Source organism: Camelina sativa, chromosome 16 (genome assembly GCF_030686135.1).
Source record: "Camelina sativa cultivar CO46 ecotype springtype chromosome 16, ASM3068613v1".
Classification (NCBI taxonomy): Eukaryota; Viridiplantae; Streptophyta; class Magnoliopsida; order Brassicales; family Brassicaceae; genus Camelina; species Camelina sativa.
The window spans coordinates 27,693,992-27,707,093 of record NC_141895.1 but is presented as its reverse complement, the minus strand read 5'-3'; the positions used below and the strand labels follow the sequence as shown (position 1 = coordinate 27,707,093).

General features: G+C 37.2%; 5 protein-coding genes and 1 non-coding gene across 6 annotated transcripts; all 6 read right to left on the bottom strand.

Annotated features, from left to right (window-relative positions):
- Positions 1 to 30: 30 nt before the first annotated feature.
- Positions 31 to 1,628, bottom strand: LOC104752368 (nuclear-pore anchor-like). The gene is made up of 6 exons (XM_010474486.3): positions 1,463 to 1,628; positions 1,310 to 1,378; positions 982 to 1,122; positions 726 to 798; positions 347 to 447; positions 31 to 226 (listed from the first exon to the last, which is right to left on the bottom strand). The coding sequence occupies exons 1-5, from the start codon at positions 1,562 to 1,564 to the stop codon at positions 386 to 388; spliced, it is 447 nt and encodes a 148-aa protein (XP_010472788.1). The 5' UTR covers positions 1,565 to 1,628; the 3' UTR covers positions 31 to 226; positions 347 to 385.
- Positions 1,629 to 3,516: 1,888 nt separating this feature from the next.
- On the bottom strand, positions 3,517 to 5,158 carry LOC104752367 (metacaspase-5). Its single transcript, XM_010474485.3, has 2 exons — positions 4,633 to 5,158; positions 3,517 to 4,512 (listed from the first exon to the last, which is right to left on the bottom strand). Exons 1-2 carry the CDS (start codon positions 4,976 to 4,978, stop codon positions 3,626 to 3,628), a joined length of 1,233 nt encoding a protein of 410 aa, XP_010472787.1. The 5' UTR covers positions 4,979 to 5,158; the 3' UTR covers positions 3,517 to 3,625.
- Positions 5,159 to 5,913: 755 nt separating this feature from the next.
- LOC104752366 (metacaspase-6-like) lies at positions 5,914 to 7,793 on the bottom strand. The gene is made up of 2 exons (XM_010474484.2): positions 7,322 to 7,793; positions 5,914 to 6,822 (listed from the first exon to the last, which is right to left on the bottom strand). Exons 1-2 carry the CDS (start codon positions 7,728 to 7,730, stop codon positions 6,059 to 6,061), a joined length of 1,173 nt encoding a protein of 390 aa, XP_010472786.2. The 5' UTR covers positions 7,731 to 7,793; the 3' UTR covers positions 5,914 to 6,058.
- A 1,318-nt stretch (positions 7,794 to 9,111) lies between these two features.
- On the bottom strand, positions 9,112 to 10,841 carry LOC104752365 (metacaspase-7). Its single transcript, XM_010474483.3, has 2 exons — positions 10,446 to 10,841; positions 9,112 to 10,244 (listed from the first exon to the last, which is right to left on the bottom strand). The coding sequence occupies exons 1-2, from the start codon at positions 10,789 to 10,791 to the stop codon at positions 9,376 to 9,378; spliced, it is 1,215 nt and encodes a 404-aa protein (XP_010472785.2). The 5' UTR covers positions 10,792 to 10,841; the 3' UTR covers positions 9,112 to 9,375.
- Positions 10,842 to 11,021: 180 nt separating this feature from the next.
- On the bottom strand, positions 11,022 to 11,093 carry TRNAK-UUU (transfer RNA lysine (anticodon UUU)). Its single transcript has one exon. It is a non-coding gene; the product is annotated as a tRNA-Lys (tRNA).
- Positions 11,094 to 11,689: 596 nt separating this feature from the next.
- On the bottom strand, positions 11,690 to 12,960 carry LOC104752364 (metacaspase-5-like). The gene is made up of 2 exons (XM_010474481.1): positions 12,615 to 12,960; positions 11,690 to 12,510 (listed from the first exon to the last, which is right to left on the bottom strand). The coding sequence occupies exons 1-2, from the start codon at positions 12,958 to 12,960 to the stop codon at positions 11,690 to 11,692; spliced, it is 1,167 nt and encodes a 388-aa protein (XP_010472783.1).
- Between the last annotated feature and the right edge of the window lie 142 nt (positions 12,961 to 13,102).

Here is a 13,102-nt window from a genome sequence, read left to right as displayed (position 1 = left end):
ACTAGTCCACACAAATTACTAGCGTTATCCTTTCTCTGTTAACCATGACAAGTCAATTAGCCAATAAAATAATGTCACATCACATGTATTGTAATTATTATATATATATATGAAAAAGCTTTTCTCAAGTTGATTCCATGTATGGTGGACAGAGCAAAGTTTATAACAGTTTCTCAAGTTAGTCATCACATGTACTGTAATTATTGAGAAAATGTTTATAACATACCTGCAAAGACAAAACAAAGCAGAGTTATGTTACGACAAAATGTGAGGCTATAGTGAGCCAACAAATGTATCTGTATCAAGACCAACAAAAAAACGAAGGGAGCCAACAAAGCAATCTTACGGTACGGTGTAAACGTTTTTTGAACAAGGTAGTCTTCCCTCAGTAGCTTAGCAGTTTCCAAGATGATTTTGTCACCTTCTGGAAGATAACGTCAAGTAAAACTGCAGAACAAGAATCAAAAAGAAGTGTTTAATACCTTGTTGTCATAAAAGCAAGTTCAGCCCAACAATCATCTGAGGAACAAAGATCAAGATTTCCGTGAGGCTATAGTGAAAATCTATCAAGGACAAACCGTTAGTTGTTATTTTGGATAATGGTTTTGTAGTTCGTAGCAGGAAAGATATGTTTTTTCGTGATACGGACTGGGAGAGACCACACGGGCATTGACTTTTGACCGACATGATTAGTTTATGGATCATTGAACTTTTGACATCCATACCTAATAGCATACTCCCTTCTTTGAATGAAATATGAGCAAAACCAATCCACAGCGCAATATAAAGGCCTGAGATCTGCATAAGTTCAAGTCCGGAAATCACAAGAGTTTGGTCAGATCTCAAGTAAGTATTAAGACTTGCGTCAAGTAATAATACATAAACAACCGAAAAGCAAGGCAATAATAACCTTTTAACTTCCTACACAAAATGTTTAAAAATGTTGAGCAATACAGCGCTAGGAAAACGAAATAAACTTACAAAATGCTCCGAAATGACCTGCTCAACTTCAGACTCCATATCTATCTCAACATTGAAATGATGAGGATCAACTTCTTCATTATCCCTGGCAGCTCCACAGCGAAGTTGGACATCACGACACTCCTTCAGTAGTATCGTAACCTAAATCGTGCATTCACAGACAAAATATCAACCCTTTAGGCAGCCAACTAGGCATATATCCGTGAGCTAAAAACTAAACTATTAACATTGCAAACCATGTTAGTCAAGAAAACTGAGGACAACAACAAACACGCATATAAAGTCATAATATGGTAAACAGAGGAGGAGAAGAGATTTTCAAATTTACCTGCTTTTGTAGGTCAGATATATCTTTCTGAGATAAACTGTTTTCACGTTCATGTCTCTTCAAGTTAGCCTACCAGAAAAAATGTATAAGATCCAACAAAAATGGACTAATGGAGTATGCATCTTGAACAACCACTATGAAAATACCAAGTACCTTTAGCTCCATGATGTACTTCTCCATATTTGATCGTTCAGATACAGAATCCTGTAGTTTTTCATCGAGTTGAGAGAAGATGTGGAGTCTAGCAAAAGCCATGCTTCAGGTCTGTGGAACAACAGAGGAGAACATACACGGGGTTGGAGTACCTGAAGGATGTGGCTTTTGCTAGACTCCACATCTTCTCTCAATGTTTCCATTTCTTCCTTTGTAGTGCGCAGTTCTATGGACATCTAGAGTAAATAACCACCACAACAAAGAAAGATAAGCAGACACAAGGTTGGAGTTCCTGGCTAGTGCGGTTGGTACACCCACGGAGGCGTGTGTTAGTTTTGATGAGGCCCAAATTTTAGTTGAAGCAGATTTAACTAAGGATCTACCTCTGGAGTTTGTTATGGTGGGGGAGGAGGAAGGTGAGCTGTATGCTTGTGGTCAAATACTCCTACCCCTGGCTTCCACCAAGGTGTAGTGTATGTTAAAAGTGGGGCCATTTAAGTGATTCTCAGGTCTGAGAAGGAAACGTGAAGAAGATGATTCATCTTCGGAATCAAGGGTTGCGAAAAAGGCGAGAGGAGTATTTTATGCAGAGGAAGAAGACAAGGCAACCATGTAGAGAGAGAGAGATGTGCAAGAACATAAAGAAAAGAAAAATTCCAAAATTTTTATTATTGATACAATATAGCTTAATTGTATCATATTAAAAAAAAACGACATGATATTTTATAATCAGATTCTCAAGTGTAGCAAGCGACGCTCTACTTCCGCTTTAGCTTCTTTAGCTTTGGCTTTCTTTTCCTTGGCTCTACGTTTGGCTGTAAATTGATCAAGCCTCCTCTTCCCAGTTTGGAGCATCATCTTCACCAAAAGCTCAGGTTGGCCTCTCACAAAAAACTCATGTCCATAGTCCCCCTAATTTGACCCCTTAATTCTTTTAAAGCCCTGACAACAACAACAAAAAAAAACAAGACAATTAGATGAGGTAGTGTCATTCATAGAGACGATTCCAAACTCGGAGACATAATAATCTTTGCATATACAATAAGAATTAAAAAAAAAGACTTACATAATACTTGAATTCGGACAGAAACTCCAATTGTCGTAGAATGTAGAGAAACTCGAAGGAGGTTTTCTCTTCTTATTCTTATTCATAACTTGATTAATGTTACATATATATAGTAAAGCAAAGGCTTAAACATAAACCGACTAGGAATAGGAAATAGGTAATGGGCCTTCGACCATGGGCCGTACACACCAAGACATGTAATGGGCCGGTTATGGAAATCCACTCCAAGTGTTTTACAACACTCCCCCTTGGATGATATAACCGTGTCGATGTTAATGGATCAGCGCAATACGCTCGGGGTGCTGCCTTATTAAAACTTTACCAGGAAAACCCATTGGGACAAAACCATGGTGAAGGAAAAAGAGTACAACACACATTGCTCCCCCTGTTCTAAGCATCCCTAGAAGTCTCTAAGTCTCTGCATCCCAATCTGGTGCACGAGCTTCTTGAACGTTGATGTCGGTAATGATTTGGTGAAGAGATCGGCTGAGTTGTCGCATGACGGAACTTGCACCACTTGAACTTCTCCGGCCTTTTGTAGTTCATGTGTGAAGAAGAACTTGGGTAATATGTGTTTCGTCTGATCTCCCTTGATATATCCTTCCTTGAGTTGTGTGATGCAGGCTTTATTGTCCATCACTTCAAATCAGAAATCCCCAATTGTAATTGCACGAACCAATACAGTCGACCACAGCAAGGCAGAGGAGGGGGAAGCTTTCTTTATTTATAGATGACGCGCAAAGGCAATTGACGGTCAGGATGTGATCAGACATGTTTTCAGCGGTCGATATTGAAATTACAAAGTCGGTTTCACATGATTGCCATTTGTTTTTTCCTTCCAGTTTCCTTATTATATCTTATTTTCACCAATCACCCTCCAACTATTATCTTCTTTCGAATTTAGACCCCATTCTTTTACACCTACTCCAAAATCTCTGGTTAAAGAGGAGTCTCTCGCTTAGAATTTTCGAGATTAAACAAAGCCAAGGAACAACGAACACTTGCCATACAATTGCCATAGTTACAATTACAACAACAAATCACATAATTTCTTCAACATGAATGCTTTTAGGAAAATTACAACCAATATTCAATGTTCAACAAATAAAAGGAGCATTCACAAAACTATCACTGCAATATAGTCCTGGTCGTTGAGAAAACCCCTGTTTCTTAAGAAGCGTCCTTGCCTTCAAAACAAGTTCCTTGTATGTAATCTTACCCTTTGTCTCCTCAAGTATGATCTGTACAGCATTGGTAAATGCTCCATAGGCCATTTCAGGATGATCCATAGGACTCGCGTCTGCAGACGTTTGGTCAGTTTGGCAACCGCTAATCAAAATACCGTTATCCGCAAGAGAACCATCGCTTGCACCTGCATAGACCTCTTTCTTGTTCCCAACAGGTGTCTGCGTCGCGGGTGTCACATATTCTTCATCATCGTTTAGTTTGTACTCAACAAACTCTTGAGCTAGTTTCCCAATCATTCCCAGTATCCCACCTTCACTTTTACCTTCTTGCAGCTTTGTTAGAAGCACTTTCATGAACTTTTTAACCTTTGGGGATGCATCTTCTCCAAACACATTGAAAAGGGTTGGTCTGATTTTCCCAACTTCGAGACTATCGTTACCTGTATCTTGCTTGAGGATATCGATTAGAGTTTGTAGAGGCAGAGATTTGTTTACGACATGGACTTTTGCCCCATCTTCTAGTTCAATCTCTTTGGTCTTGCTTTCTTCTTTCTCATCTTTGTGGTGAGGAGTGTGGATCCCTCGAGTTTCCAGTGCATCTTCCACGGCTTCACGCAAGAAGCCTTTGAATCCAAATCTTGAAGAGCCTCCAGATTCTTTCTTTGGATTCTTCTTCGTGCTATCTCCTATCTGCTCTTTAGCTTCATCGATGAGGCCACCACTGTGACAAGAGTCTGAGATGATTGTCATGTGTGCGTCCTTTGGTACCTTCTCCACAAGATCCCTGAATTCATCATCTGCCAATAGAATCACCAATAGAAGAGTGAATCTGACGCTACATATTAACCAAATAATAGTATATCTTCCAACAAAAACAGGACAAGTAAAAAAAAAAGGACAACATCAAATATAATTACCGGTGATAAGATTCATATCACAAGGGACAATACATTCATCATAACCAGTATCATCATCTTCGCCAGTCTCCGCCGGCAACCTCGTCCCATGTCCACTGTAATGGACGACGAGTACATCGCCGGATTTAGCCGATTCAACTAGATTCAACAACGCCTGTCTGATGTTCTTCCCGGTAGGTTTGGTGAAAGACTCGTCAGTATCGATCAGCTGAGTGATGTTTCCCTCGGAGAATCCGAACCGGTCGACAAGGCATTTGTGCACCCTCCGAACATCGTTGACGCAACCCCGTAGCTCCGCCTTGGTTCCAGGGTAATTGATTCCAATCAACACAGCTTTCTTCGCCATTTTTTTTATGTTGATATCTCAAAAGGTCTGCTGCGTAACAATTTTTTTTTGTTTTTGTTTTGATTGTGGGCGTTACATTTGGTCCTTCATGCCTTTATACTAATGTTTATTACTTTAAAATTAAAGAAGCCTTGATAAGGTTGCCAAAAAGACAAAAGAACCTCTAATAAATATTTTGTTGAATTTAATTAGTCATAAAGTTTCCTTTCCACTAAAATTAGAACTATATATTAATTTAATTAATAATGTTTCCAAAAAGACAAAAGAGACTCTAATAAATTTGTTGAATGGTGTATAATTTTTTTTTATTAGTCATAATTTCGTTTCCAAATATAGTATGTTTGAATAAATTATTAGTCTAATAGTCTTTTTGTTGAAATCAATCATTCAATATAATCAAGGAATAATCAAAATATAGCCGTTTGAAGAAGAAGAAGAAGAAACGTCTATGGCTTGTCCTTATTTCCAACCAAAGCTAAGACGTACAAAACTTGTATAGATTGTGAGAATGAGAATGGCAAGAATTTTACGCATCGCACATACATTACCCAAATAACTTACGCAAATGTCGCTTGTTGTTGTTTATAGCCACTCCTGAAGCCGCAAACAATCCCACCTTATATATCATCTATAACATTAATAAATTTGATGATCAAATTAATCATCGCATTCGTCGCACATCGCTTTTTTTATTGCCAATACAATCGTATGGATGAAGCTAGGTTTTACAAAAATCAGGGAATATATTTGTCAAAAACAATAGCTATCAGCCAATCAGTGAAAATATTTGTCAAATATAGAACTCCATAACCAATGCCTGAGAAGCAGCTCTGTAGTCTTTTTGTGATTTATTTATTATTTTTTTCTTTTTGGGTGGCTTGATATGTTACCTCATTGGTTTCCAAACAAAAGAATTGGGAAAACTTCATAACCAATGAACAAACAAACAATACTTGACATATAAATATTCAAAACAATGTTACAACAAACACACAGATCATTTAACTTATTCCACACGAAACCAAATCAACAAACAACGAAAAACCTCCCCAAATTGTTTATCAACATATAAACTGAGCATCAACATATAAACTGAGCATCAACATAAGCGTCATTGCAATACAGTCCCGGTCGTTGATCAAATCCCTGTTTCTTGAGAAGCTTCCTAGCCTTCAACACAAGATCTTTGTTGCTAATCTTACCTTTAGTCTCCTTAAGTATGATCTGTATAGCATTAGTGAGTGCTCCATAAGCCAATTCAGGGTGACCTGGTGGGCTTGCGTCTGCAGAAGTTTGATCAGTTTGGCAACCACTGATCAGTATACCGTTATCAGGAAGTGCACCATTGATAGGACCTGCATACACCTCTTGGATCCCGGGTTTCACATCGTCGTTAAGCTTCTGCTCAAGAATCTCTTGAGCTAGATTCTCAATCGATCCCAATATCTCACCTGAAACAGCTTGACTAGTAGTAACAGTCTCTTGTAGGTTGCTTAAAATCACATTCATGAACTTCTTCACCTTTGGGCTTGAATCTTCTCCAAACATCTCGAAAAGGGTTGTTCTGATCTTCCCGACTTCGATATTATCGTTGCCTGTTTCTTGCTTCAGCATATCAATCAAAGTCTCCAATGGCAGAGATCTGCTTCCCACTTCATTTATCTCTGCTTCTGTCTCCTTGTTGATCTTTGAACAGTCTCCAGAGTCTTTATCCTTCTTCTTCGTGCTCTCTCCTATCTGCTCTTTGGCTTCATCTATTAGACCGCCACTGTGACAAGAGTCAGATATGATTGTAATGGGACAATCCTTTGGCACCATATCCACAAGATCCCTGAAATCATCATCTGTAAACAGAGTCCCCATAAAAATATTAATAATCAGATATCAATATCAAAAGGTTAGCAAAATCTTAGCATCTTAATTCAAAACCTAATCACATATATATATATTAATTAGCACAATAACCCCCAAAATTTTCACATAATCCACCATTTTTCAACACATAAATTTCCGGTTTTGTGTTAACATGAGAGCAAAAAATCAAAAAGTAAATTTTCATATTTCTAATATCAAATATTTTCTTTTGTTTCATAATTTTAGGTTATTAAAGTTCAAACGCAAATACCACACTAAAGGTCCTTATGTTTGCTATTTATGTTTTGGTTTTACAGTTAAACCACTTGGTGAACATGCTTAAAATTGTGACTTAAGAAAATATAATGAACGTAAACGTGAAAAAAGCAAAAATCAAACAAATTAAATTGGTAAAGCAAAAGTTCAAATTCTTACGTAAACATGAAAAAAATAAAAGTCAACGTGCGTAGTCTTTTTTTTTTAACTTACCGGTGATGAGATTCATGTCGGAAGGAACAATACACTCATCGTAACCAGTATCATCCTCTTCTCCAGTTTCCGCGGGCAACCTAGTTCCGTGTCCACTGTAATGGACGAAGAGAACATCACCCGGTTTAGCCGGTTCAACGAGATCCAGCAACGCCTGTCTGATGTTCTTACCGGTCGGTTTGATCGAAGAACTATCAGTATCGATCAACATTTTGATGTTCTTCTCGGAGAATCCATACCGTTCGACGAGGCTTATATGCATCCGACGGACGTCGTTGACGCAGCCTCGTAGCTCTGCCTTCGTTCCCACGTAGTTGATCCCAATCAGTAAAGCTTTCTTGGCCATTGATGATATTTCAAAACTATGCTTGACAATCCTTTTCTGATCCTGAGATGATTCATCCTTCATGGGTTTTTATAATCATCTTTATTATTTAACTAACTAGGTACTATCCCGCGGAATGAACTTTTTTGGATAAAAATTTATAATAATTTATTTTGTTATTTATAATGATTTGTGATTAAAAAGTTGTTGCTTATATTATAATTTTTGTATCTTAAAAATGTTTATTGAAAACCTGTCAATAAAATATTTGCATGTAATAAAAATAATTATTTAAACTTTTATGAAATCTTTACTATAGTTGGGAAGTTAGTAAAAATATATAACTAACATGTAAAAAAAATCTTATTTGTTAGTTTTTCTTAAGTACAAATTAGTTTTGATTCTAACAGATTTTTTTTTCCTTTCTACAATTTATTTTATTTGATGTTTCCCCTATTTTCGTTTTTTTAATTAGAAATATTTATTTAATTAATTATTTAATCTTAATTAAATTTTTCTATTGGCAATTGAATGTAATTTTTTACACATTTTAAGGTTAGTTTTATATTTGTACTTCCCAACTAATATATTAGGATGACCCCTATTGTTTTTTTTGTATGACTTTTTCCGTTTTTGTATGACATAACATTTTTTAAAATAATAATAATAATAATAATTCGAGAAGATATTAGAAAATTATAAGCTCTGATTTTATCAATATCTTTGTAAAATTTCAGATAATTGATATTTTATTAGTCAAAGTTAATACAAATTTGTATACGAATGTAAATAATTTATATTCATTTTGGTTGCATATTCCTTGTAATCAAGTTTATAAATTTGAATAACCATATATCAAACAACCTAACTTGAACACAAACGTCAGATATAACTATATAAGTAACAATTTCTACTTGAAAACTTACGAAACTTCGTTAGCTTATAAGAAATAGTCATAATTTTGCCGGACTATCATTTTAAAATGTTAAGAAAAGGATAATTGTTAATTTGTTATTATTCATAGTTTAATCTGTTTCTTGAGAGCGCAAACAATCTCACGTTATAAGCAGTAAGCACGTCGCTTTGCTGAGCTAATCGGCCAATTATTATGGCTTGATTCTTCTATCTTTAGTCAACTAGACAAAGTCTCCTAGGTCTTAGTTATAGATTCCTTGTATCAGAAGTCTGATGGAACTTGCACACAAACTAGTTTTTATCTAAATTATCTTCACGAAAAATGCTTACATTTATTTATTGATTCTAACAATACAAATATTTAAACCCAACCTTATCCCTGTTTCGAATAAATGTACACGTTTTATATTTCTGCTAATCAAGCTAATTATATTTTTTCGACACAAAAGTAGATTATCTTCCTTGCTTTTAAAAGTTAAAACATTATTCTAAACTATTAAAAAGATATGGGAATTTATTACCACTTGCTGATGTTCACACTAGAACGAACAAAACAAAATACACTGTTCAATTTATTATTATTTAATGACAAGGATATTAAGTAGCGTAGATGATGGATATTATTACAAATAAACATAATTCAGAAAATAAATTCATTTCTTTTTTTTTTGAAAATAAATAAATTCATTTCAATAAACCAATAGTTACTTCATAAGATTACATACCTTTGTTTTTTTTTATCATGTCCACTACTAGAATCCACAGAGTCTTGAGTGAAAGAAGAACCTCTAATCAATCAACACACCATAGTTAATTAGCATATAAATGGAGCATTCACAAAACGGTCATTACAGTACAATCCTGGTCTCTGAGTAAACCTCTGTTTCTTCAGAATCTCTCTTACCCTCAACACCATTTCCTTGTTCGTAATCTTATCTTTACCGGTCTCCGACAAAACCATTTGGATAGCGTTGCTAAACGCGCCAAACGCTTCTCCTTTCTTCTTAACATCTGCTGATGTCTCATCTGTTTGACATCCACTCAACAGAATCCCTCGTTCTGGATACAATCCGTTGCTTGATGATCCTCCTCCATAAATCTCACGGTCGCTCTTCACATGTGCCTCCATTGCGGGTTTCACGTAGTCTTCATCGTTCAGCTTATCTTCTATATACCCTCGAGCACTTTCTTCTATCTTACCAAGTAACGTACTTTGATCATTTCCTTCCCTTAGCTTGGTGAGAATCACTTTCATGAACTTCTTTATCTTGGGGCTCGAATCTTCACCAAAGGCATCGAAAAGGGTCGGTCTGATTTTCCCAATCTCGATATTGTCTTGCCCAGTTTGTTGTTTGAGAAGTGCGATGAACCTCTCCAACGGCAGATACCTTGATTTGACAACTCCATCACTGTCTCCTACTTCTTCTGCGATCTCGTCCGTTTCTACATGTGAACTTCCGATTCCACAAAAGGCAAGCAATTTCACAAAAACGCTATGCAAACAGTTCCCAAAGTCGAACTCAAAAGAAGAAACTTTTTGTTCTGGATCTGGCTTCGTCGTGGTACTCTCCCCGATCTGTTCCTTAGCTTCATCGATGAGTCCGCCGCTGTGACAAGAATCTGATACAATCGTTATCTGACACCCCTCTGGAACTTGTTCCACTAAACTCCTGAAATCATCATCTGCAATGCAACACACAAAACAGCGTCGATATCAACCAAACAAAAAAAAAACAATCCCCATCACTTCTATCAGCGTACATATCAAGATATTCAAAACTAGCCCTAAACAGAGCACTCTGTTTTTACATCATGTATGTATGTAACCAAGAAATCATCCCATAAAAAAATACTAATTACCGAATACAGTATCGATCTACTTACCAGGGATTGGGTTTAAGTCGGAAGGAACGATACACTCGTCAAAACCTGTATCATCTTCTTCCCCTGTTTCCGGTGGGACCCTCGTGCCGTGTCCACTGTAATGAACGAATAACACGTCACCGGACTTTGCTGGCGTTACGAGCTCCGACAAAGCCTGACGGATGTTCTTTCCGGTGGGTTGAGTGTAAGATTTGTCGGTGTCGATCAGCATCGTGATATCTTCCTCAGCGAATCCGAACCGGTCAAGGAGGCACTTATGCATCCGACGGGCGTCGTTGACGCAGCCTTGTAACTCCTCCGCGGTGCCTGGGTAGTTGATTCCTATCACTACCGCTCTCTTCACCATTCTTGCAACCTTTAAGAGTTTTCTTAGTCTGATAAAACTTCCGCTGGATCTAACGATTCTTCGTTGAGATTTGTGATCAAAACTAATCATTAAATATACCCTTCAATATATAAATAGACTACTAAACATTATTGGGTCGTTGTTAGTGGACTAGACTTTATGTTTCTTTAATGACGTTGCCCGGCACGTGAACATTGTCGACTTATTTATTTAAAAAATATAAGATAAAGCGCCGTCTGTGGGGATCGAACCCACGGCCACGTGGTTAAAAGCCACGCGCTCTACCACTGAGCTAAGACGGCTGGACAATATAAGTTTTGGTAATTAAGTATTAAAACGTTTTGATAACCATGTATTAAGATTCTTTTACAATTTAGTCTTTCAAGCAGCAAAAGTGACCATCAATGAGCTTATAAACTAGTCATCATCTTATGCTAATCTGTGAAAAGATGAGATCGAATAAAAGAACTGCATGTACTTCAGTACTTGTAATAACTCAAGTTTGCAAAAGTGATGATGATTTGTAAGGCCAAGTGAAAGTATATCATTATGATCCTGTTCCATGATGGATGTTTTTTTGGAGTACTTGAAGTCCAGCATATGATATGAATCTATACACACAGTTATAGGAAAGCCAATGAATGAAATCCGCCTGAACACTAATCACCTTATGCGATGAGTATCAGATCGATACAACTTTTTACTCAAACGATGTGTCATGTGTACCTTGAGGCTGATACGATTCAAACTGAAAACACTTTCCATTCAAACAAAACTTACAACAAACAATATATGTAAGTTACAAAAATACAAAAAAAAAAAAATTACACAAATACTTGTTCAGCACCAAAGTCCAAATGCTGTAAAAGGAAAGTACAAACACGACGACAGTTCTTTTTCAACATATGAATGAAGCATTCACGTAACAATCACTGCAATACAACCCGGGTCGTTGAGGATATCCTTGTTTGTCAAGTAACTTCCTGGACTTCAAAACCAGATCTTTGTAACTGATCTTACCCTTTGTCTCAGCAAGTATAGTATGTATGGAATTAGTGAATGCTCCATAAGCTTTTACTTTGGACCCTACATCTGCAGAAAACTGATCAGTTTGGCACCCACTAAGTAGAATACCGTTGTTCCCAAGCTCCCCATTACACGCCCCTGCATAGACCTCTTTCTTGCTCCCGACTTGTGTTTGGATCTCGGGTTTCAAAAAATCTTCATCATTCAGCTTCTCAGTCAGAAAATCTGTTGCTAGCTTTCCAATATTTCCCAACATTAAACCCTCACCAATGCTCTCCTGCAAGTTGCTTAGAATCACCTTGATGAACTTTTTCACTTTTGGGGATGCATCATCTCCAAACACATCGAAAAGCGTCGCCCTAATGTTCCCCACTTCGATATCATCTTTCCCTGTAGCCTGCTTCAACATATTGATTGAAGTCTCAAGTGGTAGAAATCTGTTTCTGGTATTGGTTCTGTTTTCAGTACCGTCTCTCTGTTCTGCCTTGGTAGATGTTTCTTCTTTTACTACAACACGTTTGGAACTAAAAAGTCCAAAGGGGCATTTGAATACTTTCTTGGGCTTCTTTTTAAAGCTCTCTCCTATTTGCTCCTTGGCTGAGTCGATGAGACCACCAGTATGACAAGAGTCGGAGACGAACGTAAAGGAGCAGCCTTTGGGCACCTTATCCACAATTTCTCTGATATCATCATCTGACAACAGAACCAACCATAACACACAAAGAGATTAGATGAAAATGAAATTTATAAACCTGTAATAAGACAAAACGTACTAACGTATCTTTTCAGTTACGTACCGGTGATGTAATTGTGATCGGAGGGAACAATACACTCGTCAAACTCAGTATCATCGTCTTCACCGGTCTCCGGCGGCAACCTCGTACCGTGTCCACTGTAATGAACAAAGAGGAAATCACCAGATTTTGCTGATTCAACAAGATCCGAAAACGCCTGTCGAATGTTCTTGCCAGTGGGTTGGATTTTAGACTTTTCAGTATCAATCAGCTCAGTGATGTTCTCCTCCAAGAATCCGAACAGTTCTACAAGTGATTTGTGCGTCCGCGTAACGTCATTGATACAGCCCAGTAGCTCTCCTTCAGTTCCAGGATAATTGATCCCTATCAGTATTGCTTTCTTCACCATTGCTTCAACACCCTATATGATGTGGGCTGCATCAATAGCCATGATGTAATTATAAGCAACTAGGTTGGACGCGCTACGTCAGGGGATTGAATTTTTATTTATTTTTATTATATTTTTTTCTATTTTTTCGGATTTCATAATT

Excerpts from the sequence above, each read along its gene's own strand:
- LOC104752368 (XM_010474486.3), bottom strand. The coding sequence starts at position 1,564 with ATGGCTTTTGCTAGACTCCACATCTTCTCTCAACTCGATGAAAAACTA. Across the intron at positions 1,123-1,309 it reads TATCTGACCTACAAAAGCAG|GTTACGATACTACTGAAGGA; the intron begins GTAAATTTGAAA and ends TGCACGATTTAG. Across the intron at positions 448-725 it reads AGAAGGGAGTATGCTATTAG|TTTTACTTGACGTTATCTTC; the intron begins GTATGGATGTCA and ends CTTGTTCTGCAG.
- LOC104752365 (XM_010474483.3), bottom strand. The coding sequence starts at position 10,791 with ATGGTGAAGAGAGCGGTAGTGATAGGAATCAACTACCCAGGCACCGCG. Across the intron at positions 10,245-10,445 it reads CGACTTAAACCCAATCCCTG|ATGATGATTTCAGGAGTTTA; the intron begins GTAAGTAGATCG and ends GTTGCATTGCAG.
- LOC104752367 (XM_010474485.3), bottom strand. The coding sequence starts at position 4,978 with ATGGCGAAGAAAGCTGTGTTGATTGGAATCAATTACCCTGGAACCAAG. Across the intron at positions 4,513-4,632 it reads TGATATGAATCTTATCACCG|ATGATGAATTCAGGGATCTT; the intron begins GTAATTATATTT and ends TTCTATTGGCAG.
- LOC104752366 (XM_010474484.2), bottom strand. The coding sequence starts at position 7,730 with ATGAAGGATGAATCATCTCAGGATCAGAAAAGGATTGTCAAGCATAGT. Across the intron at positions 6,823-7,321 it reads CGACATGAATCTCATCACCG|ATGATGATTTCAGGGATCTT; the intron begins GTAAGTTAAAAA and ends CTCTGTTTACAG.
- LOC104752364 (XM_010474481.1), bottom strand. The coding sequence starts at position 12,960 with ATGGTGAAGAAAGCAATACTGATAGGGATCAATTATCCTGGAACTGAA. Across the intron at positions 12,511-12,614 it reads CGATCACAATTACATCACCG|ATGATGATATCAGAGAAATT; the intron begins GTACGTAACTGA and ends TTCTGTTGTCAG.